The sequence below is a fragment of the Ammospiza nelsoni genome, chromosome Z, assembly GCF_027579445.1.
Source record: "Ammospiza nelsoni isolate bAmmNel1 chromosome Z, bAmmNel1.pri, whole genome shotgun sequence".
NCBI lineage: Eukaryota > Metazoa > Chordata > Aves > Passeriformes > Passerellidae > Ammospiza > Ammospiza nelsoni.
The window spans coordinates 45,377,932-45,390,500 of NC_080669.1; the positions used below are offsets into that span (position 1 = coordinate 45,377,932).

Genomic DNA, 12,569 nt, shown 5'->3' on the forward strand with positions numbered 1-12,569 from the left:
TCTGTCTGTTTCTGTCCTGCCCCATCAAGCACGGGCAGTTACTTTAATCTGAAATTAAAACTTAACTTTAAAAAGTTCAACTTAAAAAGTTCAACGTAAAAGTAATCAGCCTGGAATATAATTCACAATGAGCATCAGTGTGTAAATCCTATCTATTTCCCCATTTCTTAATCTTGCAGTGCAAGAGTAAATATTACTCAGTTCTATACAGTTATCTTTGCCTGCTACTAAGTACTTCCCTGTTCCTCACTTACCCAAACAAATTTTCCATCATCCCAAGTGCTGGACAAATGATTTATCAAAATGACAGCAGCAAAGTACTTAGTTCTAAAAGCTCAAATGTTTACTTTTAAGTGGTGGCAAAGAAAAATTCATTAACATGCAAGAAGTCTTTAGAATCCAAAATCTTTGCATTCCTTGTAGAAATTCCAGTGCTTTTCCATTGCAGAGCATGGTAGAAACTCCTCTTTATGTGCCATTACTATCTCATGGAATTGAAGAAAATGTGTCAGGCTTTCCACTGAGTTGAACTGGACAGATGACCCTGTTAAAAATGAATGCAAATGATTAATGGAAAGCAGTCACTGGCACTATTACCTAAAAAGGTATTTGTAGTTTGTCAGAACCTTGCAAGTCTTAGTGATCCCAAAGAATCTGTAATGTGCCCCAGGAATCTTGTGGCGTAAGACTTAGGACGTCTTACCAGTATGTCTCACTCAGACCAAGTGCTCAATGAGACAAGGGCCACTACTACATCTCCTGGTGCCCAGCCTAGGAAGCTAGCCATCTCAGACATCTCCAGTTATATAATAGGAAAATGCAGTTGCTCTTCAGTACTGCTTGAATTTCATGTATTATATCTACAAAGAGGCATGTTCATTGTACTTTCCCAAAATAAGGAATCTCTCACAGAAAATGCCTGTCCTGAAACAACTTTATGAAAAGATATAAAGTGCAGACATGTACAGAAGAAACTGCAGGACTGAACATAAGTATTTTCAATATCTGAGTATCTGCTGGACTGAATTAACTATTGCAATGCATAAATTTAAAGCACTTTTGTCAGTACAGGAGAAGGTGAACTTTTCTCACTGTTAAAAAACACTAACAAAGTAACATTGTAAAGATCCACCAGTGAGAAATATTAGAAGACATTGATCCATAACACTACAGATTCCAAAATGCACTCAGAGCTTCAGATTTCAGAGTTACTTGCTTTCATACTTTTTCATCTCCACTTTTTCCCTTCAGCATCCTTGCACAAAGTAATACAGCTTCTGAGCTGCCACAATCAGTCCAATACAGAAAACTGCCAGTGAGGGCACAACCGTTACACATAGCAGATGGTGTCAAGAGAGAGAAGTCTCATGAAAGTGGAGATGGTTTTTGTTTAAAAAACCCAACAAAAACCGACAACAAAACCAAAACAACAAACAGCAACAAAATATTGTGTCCAAACAACATTCAAGTGTCCTCAAGAAGCAAACCAGGATACTTATTTCAGGATTATTAGATCAGTCAAGATAAATCCTTGTCAAGAGGCACAGAAAACATGTTTGGAGCTACACCAGTTGGCCAGTTAACTTGTGCTTATTACTGGGCTATCTTTCTTTGTTACTACCACTTTTCATTTCTGTCATCTACACCAATTCAAAGAAGCAAAATAAACTCACTGAATGGACATCAGTGGTGCCAGTGCTAAAACAAACAGTGCAGGTGCTACACCTTTTAATTCCATGTCTTGGTGACGATTTCCCTACCATTTCCTGAGTTCCAGGAGCACACCACCCAAAGCCAGCCAAGTAGCAAATTGCTACTAGAAGAGAGAGGTTGGTGTTCAGAGGTGCAAATAGAGTCTTGTGTGTCTTACAAGCTCAGTGCATGTTCAGTACACATAACACAGTACATAATGGAATAAAATGTACGATATGATATCTGGAATATATTTAAGTATCACTGACTGCGACCAAGATGGCCAGGCTGCACACCAGACCTATGTGGAAAGTTACATCACAACACTCCTCACGCTTATGAAGCAGCAGTCAGTCACACCAGAAGAAGCCAACTTACACACTCCTTTAAAAGTGATGTTGTAAAGGTACAAGGAATGCTTGGATAAAAAAATCACTAAATAGTTTGAAAGACAACTTCAGGTAAAAATGATCTTAAAGTATGCCGGGAATTTTTTAAAAAGAAAATAAACTGGCAGAAACTGAGATGAAACATTTTCATTAATACTGAGTATACAATGGCATGATAGGCATGATTTCTGCTCTAGTTGAAAAAATGCTCTTTTTTTGTTCTGAAATGTCCACATTTTGTATGTAAGTAGAATAAAATTCTTAGCAAAGCCTGTAACTAATTTAACATCCTGTATTGATAGATCATAATTAGAGAAAAGATGCTATTTTCTTACTTTGGAAAGGCTCTTCTCTGTACTGCAATGATTTAACTTACTGACTAAAAATTCTCAACTCAAATGTGAATTGTAAGAGAGATAAGACCAAATACATATATTGAAGTCACCTTTTTGAGCAGCAGATAACAGCTTTCTTTGTTGATTCCTTTGTGTCAAATTTATGTTTTGCCTACTGGATTAACATTTTGTCAATTGAACATCATATTCCACCATAAGTACTTTACCTAAGTGAACAATTAACATATCTAATCTCTGTATTCTCCACTTCTCAGTAATTTTAGATAACAGTCAGCATCTAGCAAAACCACAGTAATTTATACATCCTAAAGCTGCCTTTCTCAGTTCTGACACCAGTGTTTGATTAAAAAGTTTCTATATCCACAGATAGTAATTTTCCCATGTAGGTATGAATCAGTATTTTGGTTCCTGTGTTTCTTCCTCTGACACCAATGAGTTCTTTTCCTTTGCATTTTTCTTTCTCAAGTCTTTCTCCCCTTTCTCTCTCCCTTTGCTACTATATTTAATCTTCTGATACCCACTTTGATGTTTTCTTCCTGCACTTTGCTGACTTTAACTCTAATCCCCTTAAAAAAGACTGGCAGTTTAGAGGCTGTAAGCAGCCAAGGAAGGTTCCTATACTGTTACCCAAAACTCAGTGCCTCAGGTACAGAAGCAGACTTAGTAAATTTAGACACACAAGCAGGGCCCTTCTCTGCTTTTCCACCCTTGCTGTCCTATTCTGTCAGTCTTCTATCATCTTCAGGAACAGCAAGATAAAGTATCAATATCAGAATGAGAGGTTGGTTTTCTTCCATAAATATGGGGAAAACACGTTATCTCTTGACAGCTTTTCCATCCTGCTTATCAATATCCCTTCTGTCTTTGAAAGCATCCATTTTAGTCTTAGAGTTTTGAAACCACTCTAAATATTTTCAACTTGTGTTTCCATTTTGTTGCATCTCTAGCAGTCCTTGTCTGCTGTGGCTGTTATGAATCTGAAAATTGTACTTAAGGAGAATTTCCATTAATGGCAACTACACAAATGTCAGACTATAATCTCCAGTTGCATAAGCATTAGTCAGTGAAGAGAAAATTGTCACTTCCATGCAGTCACCATTTTCTGATCATTCAAATAGCTCCTGAAAGATCAGGCCTTAAAAATCCCACTAACATCTACCTTATTTTTCCCAAGCAAGAAAGTACAGAAAGTATCCAAAAAATGGGTTATGTATTTTACAATTATCTTACTGGTGTAAATTATCTGTAAAATAATTTAAATGCTCTTGCAGTTTAGTCAACATATTTGAGTAAATTTACAAGCATCAGTAAATCAAGTTTAAATGCTTCTATAAAACACCTAATGATGATTACCAGATCTGAGGGAAAGATGAACTGATTTGCAGTATCTGGCAAAGCCACAGGAGACTTTATTCTTTTGAGACTCAAAAGGATCTGGTTCAGAACAACTAGCCTAGACACAGGCTACAAATGCATAAACAAAGAGAAGATCTAAGAACAACACACTTAAAGGTGACAGCATTTGATCTAAACTGCCACAGCGGAACATTAATAGAAGAAAAATCTGTCTTAAGTGCTTTCAAGTTTCTTAGGCCTTATCCACACTCCTCTCAAGAACTTAGAAAAGATCAGTCACAACCCAAGAGTTCCAACATGCACTGTCTATTCAGACCAAGTAAGGCCTCAGAAATGACAGCCAGCAGTTCCTATAAACAATATTTTTGGGCCTTCTGAATCTTTAAATAAAGGTTGCTATTGGACTGAGGCACAATAGTTCTGCCCATGCTAGTGATAATTTTGAAAATAACTTTTCTTTTGGATTAAGTGTTCCCATTACCTATTACACTGAACCTGGACACTAAAACCTGGATTAACACCTGAAATTTAATAACTAAGCTGAAAAGTTCACCAGGGCAGTTCAACATGGTACTGGTTCACTATATTCTACAATTATTCAGGAAGAAGAAGAAATCTCAGTTACAGGATTATGAGCTTTTGTCTAGTTTAGACCAAAACTAAAGCTTTCGTATGCATTTTTTCCCTTTAACCCAGACACATGGCCTGGTACGTATAGCTGTTTTTTCTCCTAAGATTGGAATATATCAGTGGTTTCGGTTACAGGCACATCAAGAACTTATTTCACTTAATATTCTCCTGAGACTTGACTGAAAGCAAGTAACTGCCTTTTGTGTTCTTAAGGTTTTTAAAAATTGGTATTCATGATCTATCAAATGGAAAGAAAAGCTGGTCAAGACCTGGTATTTTGGAAAAACAGATGTGTGTGGACAGATTGCCATTCTAACACCAGAACTTTATCTTACAAAACACAATATTTTCCCAATAATTTAATATTTTTTTTCTTCTAAATGCATTCACTTTTTTCAGGTCTCCCCAGAGTTCTTGATTCACTTCACATGATATAGATGTCAATTCTTTTTTTCGCTTGTAAATGCTGGACTCCACATTTGTCCTTACAAACCAATCAGTAAGGAGACATCTTCTTCTAATGAACAGATCAATCATATCAGTCAGACACCTAAAGTTAAAGTGGTGTCCATCCACTACAAGATACAGGCTAGCAGGAATTATGACTACCTGCACTTTGATCCTTTGTGTTCATCTCCATCCCAATGCTGAAAGTATCTTTTCCCCAATAATTAATCTATCAAGTGACCTAAATCATGCACACTGCATTTTTTGCATTGATAATTACAGAAAAAAAATCAAAGGTTATTTATAGCATCATAGTAATAAATAAATAATTTCAGTTTGGAAGCTCCTTAATGGACTATAATGACCAGGTCATTCACAGAACAGCTATAACAGTTTCAGAAAGACATAGAGCACCTCTTGATAGTACCTTAGCTTATGGTTTCTTTCTTCACACATCATCCATGACTCATCATGGATGATCTATAGGTTCAGTTCACCATCTGCCTATAACTGAAATCTGTATAGCAGTAGTGTGGAATTTAATTCATATTTTCACAATTCATTACTTTATTCCATTCCTTCTAGATAAAATTGTGTATTTGAGGAAGAAACATTACTTTCTCCACTCAATAAAGGATAGTATTCCTCAGAAGTTCAAGGTGTGTTTATGTATCCAATGATATTGGCAAAAGCAATGTCATAAAGCAGAAAAAATATTAGGTGTTTAGAATGATTCTTTTTTCTAACTGCTCCATAACAGTGGCCTTTCTTGTTGTACTGTGTCTGCATAGTAAAAGGACTTGCAGGTATGATTAGAGACCAAGTATTCATGCCTTTTATTCTAAAGCATCAGTTTCAATGTTTATGCTGAATTCTTAAATTATGTTTCATATGGTAGAAAGTATTATTCCCACAAATGAACCTAAAGATGTTATGCTTTTTCAAGACACACAGTTAATAGTTCATCTGTTTCTAAATGTCTGAAAAATGTGCAACAGAAATACTGCTTTATAGGCTTCTTTAGAGCATTACCCAGATAAGTGATACGAATATATTATTTTTCATTAACCTTATGCGTACATCATGTTCTGATATAGTAACTGTTTTTTTCCCTACATATCCTGGGGTATGTGGCTGTTACACAGTAACAAATGCTTATTATGTGACATATACTGAATTATTATTTTTCAGGTACCTTGGATTGGTGCATCATGATATTGTTACATTATTCATTTAACAATACGTCAACGTCAAGTCCACCAATGTATTTTAGAAATCCAGCAATGTTTCAATAGTCTCTCAGGGACACAAAATGACAATTTACATCTTAGTAGCTCTTTTTTGCTATAGATGTAAAATGATTTTATCCCCAAAGGTGAGAGAAGTATAACTGACATACATGCCAATACTAACTGAGAACTATGCACATCCTCCCATAAAAGAATCTATCTTCAAGACTGAATTTATAAATAAGTAAAATAAGTACTTCTAAAATAAAACTGAATGGCTGGTTCAATTTCTCTTATTAAAAAAATATTTTCTATTGAAAATATTTTTACACAGCTGTCCAGATTACCTTTCAGTTTCTCAATCAAGTCCATCACCGTATTTAAATATCAATATTAATGATTTTTAACTCAACATCAACAAAATCATATACTAGTATCCATTCTTAAAAGACCCAAAGATTGCTTTAAAAATAATTGGAGGAGACTATTTCTTGGTATGACTAGGAGGATGTAGGTTTCCAACATATGATTCTTTCTTTTTAACCTATTATGTTATTGCTGTAGACTTGATTATATAATGATTCACTTGTATACTCATTCGAAAGTAAAATGGTTCTCTAAAATTATTTCTAACCATTTTAGAAAACCTGAACTTAATGTGCCAAGATAGTGCATAAAAAGTTCCAGCTCCAAACTTGGGTAATTAAAACCAGAACACTTTAAAATTCTTGCAGTTTATAGCAGACTGAAATGCAAGTTGGAAGAAACATAATACAAGTTATAAATCAAGTTTCAGTTCAGGTCAGAAAAGTGCTTTGAAAAACCAACAGCTCCTATTTTTCATGCACTGGTAAAATCTAAAGCAGCTATTTTTTAAGTTTTATGTACAACCTCAGAACAACTTCTAGAGCCTTCTCGTACACTATTATCACATGGTGATTGAAAGACTGAATTGTTTGGTTTAAAAGCTTTGTCATAACTTTGTTAAAAGTGTATTCCTGAAAAAAACATCAAACAGATAAAAAAGTGATAAAAATCAAACACTTCCGAAGATAATATCATCAGATAATCTCCTAAATATTTTCACCTCATATTATCAATGTGATGTCAAAACAGTCTGTCTTGTTTGTTTAAAGCAAAGCAGCAGGCAGAAGCCAGTGCCTCTTGAAGGCTGATGTGGCTCACACTGCCTTACATTTATTGCTTTCATAACTAAGACAAGAAAAGGCGTGCTCCAGGAAGATAATCTACAACAGTTCTGTTTGTCTCAGTCTTCTCTCAGTCTCCACAGGACCACCAAAGCAGATGAAAATGCTATAGTGCACCTGATTAAGTAAGAAGATGGGTCTGTTATCAAAGGATTCTTTTACCACTTGTTCCACAAAGTAAAAATGCCAGAAAGCCAATGTTCAAAGCGCTCAGCTAGGAGTTGGTTTTAAGTACTCTGGCTGGACTTCTCAGGAGAACATAGTTTCTGTATCAAAAAAAGGGGCAAAAGTTTTAAAAAGCAAGTTTCCCACTAGATACTGGGGAAAAATTCATCCTGAGCATGGTTAAGCATAGGAATACCCGTCCCTGAAAATATGCAGAATGTGCCTGGACAAGGCAAATTTATCTAATTTGGAAACTGGTCCTACTTTGAACAGAAAGTTGAACTGAAGACCTCCAAAGGTCCTACTGAACCTATGTTAGCCTACGATTCTGTGCAATCACAGCATCATCTGGTTTCTTCTGAAGTAATTTTCCAATGTCAGAAAAATCTGGCTTACAGGTAAGAAATGCAGACATCAGATACTTAGAATTGGTTTCCATGGCATGCAGTCCCTGATAGTTGTTTCTTCCCCTACCGTCCTCTGCCCACCCACAATTTTTGTCCCTCTGAAAAGTGATTTTGTTTTGGCTCTTGCTAGCTACATAGCTCAAGTATGAATCAATCATGTGACATTTTACTTCCTACCCTGCTGACAGTCAAAGAACAGCAGGTAGAGGATTTTGGAAAGCAAGATGAAGGAAGCCTATACCTCAGCCAAGGTATGCAGTTACTAGAAAATACTGCTTTGTAAATTCTGCAGACAGAACTGTGCACTTCTTTGTAAAGCATATAAGCACATAAAGCAAATGCCTGGAACTTTACAGTTCTGAAAAGTACTTACAAGTATTTTGTCCGTAAGCCATAAAGAAGAGAGAACAGTATAATAGTTGCACGTTGAAATCCCCCCAAGACTGAAAAATACTATGGACAGACATTTTTGTCTACAATCTCAATTTTCTTTCCAAGTACAAAATACAAAGAACATATAGTTAATCTCCCTGTCTTTTAGAGTCACATAAATGGGGACTTAGTGTAGTTGATGAATATTCTACTATAGGTAAGGAAGAAAAAGCATATATGAGATGTCAGGGTTTTGTGTTTTGTTTGTATATGGTTTGTTCACTGGGGGTTTTTAAATATTTCAAGTACTTCTCTTTCACATCACTGTTGCCATTATTAATAGTATGATAAGCTACTACTTCAATAATACCCAGTCCAAAAAATTCAGATATACAGAATCAAGTTCCTTAAGCCATGCTATTTTTGTCAGAAATAATAAACTCGGGTTTATTACATCTTGACTTTTCAAACATTAATGTTATTCATCATCTTTTCCTGTTTTCCTTCAAAAACACGAAGAAGATAATAATAAAGTTTTCTAGTGAAAGTACTTTCTGATCTAACTGTCTAAGCCTAACCAGAACCTAGGGTTCTGATGTGGAGTACACTACAGCACAAAATATTTAATTTTACAATGGGCTAGATTTGTTGTTTGGATTATGCCACAAAGTATCTTCAACCGTTCAAATATGCATATGAGATACCTGTCCTGAAAAGTTTATAATTTAAAATATAACGGAAGACTGTTGCAAATATGCACATGCAGTGTTTTCTAGTAGCTTGATTTTACACTTGTTTAGGAGCTGACACATATAATAGCTAAGTTTCATTTATCTGGAGTGATTCATGAGGATTTAAATACTCTCCTGTTAAGTCAGCCATTTCAGCATCACAACTTTATACTGGTGTACAAGAGAGGACAACTGACTATCAAGAAAACTGAAATTGATTACCCTTCTATCATTTTCCAGGACTAGTAAAGCCCACAAAGTAAACTAGTTTAAAGCCAACTTATACAGCTGAGCTTTACCTTCAGATTTGATTTAGCACAAAGTAAAACAGCGGTGGCATGGTGTATGTGCCTAGTTCTTTGGAAACAGAACTAGAGGACAAACCAATACAGTAAAACCATCTATGGGTTATGAAACTTCTCATAGCACTTACAAAATTTCATTTAAGAGACTGATTGAAGCACTCATCCTGATATGCTTGCAAAGGAATTTCCTTCTGAAACAGGAGTTTTCTTTTTACAGTTCATTTTAAAAAAAGGTCAAACTGTGAAACTTGAGAAGCTTATATTTAGACGTCCACAGAAAAGATTTGAGATTCACAAGGCAGAGATGTCAAAACTGAGATGGTAGATAATTTTTACGTATTATACTGCATATTCAGCAGCCTTTTTTCTTCAATTGACAAAGTAATTAAAGTAGGTATGAACAAAAAATTTATATATGGAACAACTGTAAATGTACAGTTTGTTAATTTTTTTTTTTAATAACATGTGTCTTTAATTTTGTATTATCTCCACTGTCTGCTAATGGTTACTTTTGCTACACTATAACTCTACACTCTTGCTGTAACTGTTTCCATTCAGGACTGAGCACCTAGATGGTTGGGTGACAGTGACTTTATATGCTGTAAGACCATTATTTTGCCAAGCAGAACACAAATAGTAGGCATATTTGAGAAAATGTCAATCTGGCTGTTCATTTGTTCAGCAGAGATACATAACTTCTACAAACCATAGTCTTTGTTACTTTTCAATTAATATCAAAGAGCAATTAAATCTGGGGTTTTTGATATAAATAAATGTAGCAATCTACTACAGAATTTATTTTTTGTAACTTTACAGACCACCTTCCTCCAAATATTCTGATCTGTCATTTAAGATATGAAGCCTGTTTGCTTCTATTTAAGAAAAAAAAAGATAACAAAGCATTTTCTCCAGAGGTTTGTCAGCTTAATCCCTGCAAGGTCGCTGTAGGGTCTATGTACAGAAGCATTAAGAATTGCTTTAAAATATGGATGTACTTTTAGTTTCCAAAAACTGACAAAGACTAGATTCACTTCTGTTTTCTGTCTTACTGCCTCCCACGGCAGACCTGACTTGGCACTGTTACCCTCGCCAGTGCAGTATTATCTGGCACTGGGGTTTGAGCTGATCACTCCAGCTTTGCACTGTGGTGAGTCAGGGTCATCCCTCCATAGTGTAATCACAGGCAGTAGAGGCAAAAATACCAAATGAAGTGCAATAGGCACTGTTAAAATCATGCAAGTATTACAGACGGGGTTTGAAGTGCAATCAATGTAAAATGCAATACTGAAAACACAAAGTTACAAGCTTGGTCAACTACATAAAGGTCAAAGCATCTTCAGAAGCATTTCCACACCACCCTCTAAATTAGATTATACAAGATCATTTAGCAATGCTTATGTATCATATTTCTCCACCTAAATCCAGAAGACATTTCTCCATGCTATTTTTTTTTTTTGAGACATTTAACTGAGTACTCAAAATGACACAAAGTTATTTTGTTAACTACACCAAAATAGCAAAATGTTTCTAATTGTTCAATTCTAAGAGTTGACCATATTGAGGTATGAAAAACGCTGCTATTGGGTCATTTAGATCTAACCTAAACCCTCAGAAGTGTAACCATTTTTCCCCAGCACTCTTTCCCTCCCACACACAAATCAATTCCATGCCACCTACTTTTTTTTTTCCTCTCATATCTCTTGCATAGCCCTTGCATCCACCATTAGGTTTTCTAGACTGCTAAAAAAACACTCACTCATAAATTCCCTGGCAACAGCTGCTTCTCCTTCAGCACACAGCTCTCACAACTTATGTTTGTGGCAGGGATGTGGTGTTTGGCAGCATATTACTCAGGTCAAAGCTTCCAAGAGGCTAAGCAATAGAGCCACTACCAGGATTCTGATAGTGCTGGTGGCTCCTTGTGATAAAATTCTTTCCTAGGAGCATGAAAAGATACTTCTGTTCAAGGAACAAGAAGTGTATCTTAACACTGATGGTTTAATGCACAGAGAAGTTATGTTTTTTACTTTTCTTAATTTGTTTCTTTGTATTTTCACTTAGCCTTATATCACCTAACACATGTAAGGGCAAACTTTCCTTTGCTCCTTTACCAACCCAGCAGTTGCTGCTTTAAGATGACTGGGGCTTGTTTTTTGAGGGTTTTTACATCTATATCTTCCTTGGCAAAATTGCAACAGACACCCTAAAACTCTAACTTGAAAAGTAGCCTACTAAATGTATGTGTTTCATTGCTTGCCTCAAGGAAAACAGAAACACACCATATCACATACAATCATAGAACAACTTTCCCACTTCCTTTCAGCATTCCTCCTGAGTTTAGTTTAAAATTTAATACTCCATACCTCAAATAACACTAGCATAAACCTTTCAAAACAGCTTATGGTTCAGCCATTAAGAAATCATTTGGATTCCCTTGAAAACACTCTTCTTCCATACAACTTTGGGACCTTTCATGAACTACACGTGAACAAGAGCCATTTTAATCTTTACAGGTGGATAATGGTTGTTAAAGGCAGTAAGGGATTGCCTGTGCACAACAATTGGACTAGTCATGCTGTTTTCCAAAGACTGTCTTCCTGAAATAGCAATCTGCAAAATGAATGTGCACATCACACTTACTGTAACAACTGAATAAGCTTTTATTTTAAGCCACTTTGCTGGAATTTCAATGTGAAATACCTAACACCAACATTTGCTTGACAACTTAAATCTGTTCTTCAGCTGACATCTGCTTCTGAATCCTTGTTATTCTTGGTAATTTTTAACAAACATTATGACAAGTATTGGAAAGCATGGAGGAATTCTAATGTATAAAATAACTGTTTATTCTGTTTTCCTGCATACAGATAGTCCAAGAGTACTGCTAATTTGCTTAATGTTTACTTCTCACTAAGGCTTGAATACAGTAATTCTTGCTTTCTGCTGGCATGATCCTAGGAGAGACTGAAGACTCAGACTCAAAGAAGGTACATAAAATAAAATTTAGTTAGGATTTAGATGACCAATTCCAAAATTGCAATCTCTAGTGCTTCTACTAAATACTTGCATTGGTCTGGGACTGCTTTACTTCATGGGCTCTGCAAGGTTTTTGAACTAACACCCCTAAGGTACCTAGAAGTCTGAAGCCATATAAACGTTGAAGCAACTTCTAAATCTCAACCAAGCTGAAAAACTGGACCATTTATTGTGTTAGCCACCACAGAACAGCAACTCCTTCTCTTCTCGCCAAAGGGCCTTGATTTGGTAGAGGTTCCTAAGACA

At 35.7% G+C, this 12,569-nt stretch overlaps 1 protein-coding gene across 1 annotated transcript in view; it reads right to left on the reverse strand.

Annotated features, from left to right (window-relative positions):
* Positions 1–392: 392 nt before the first annotated feature.
* The window catches only part of ANKRD31 (ankyrin repeat domain 31), a 61,996-nt gene continuing 49,819 nt past the window's right edge, over positions 393–12,569 (reverse strand). Inside the window, 1 exon segment of the mRNA XM_059492000.1 lies at positions 393–544. Within this exon segment, the coding sequence (XP_059347983.1) occupies positions 393–544 (152 nt within the window).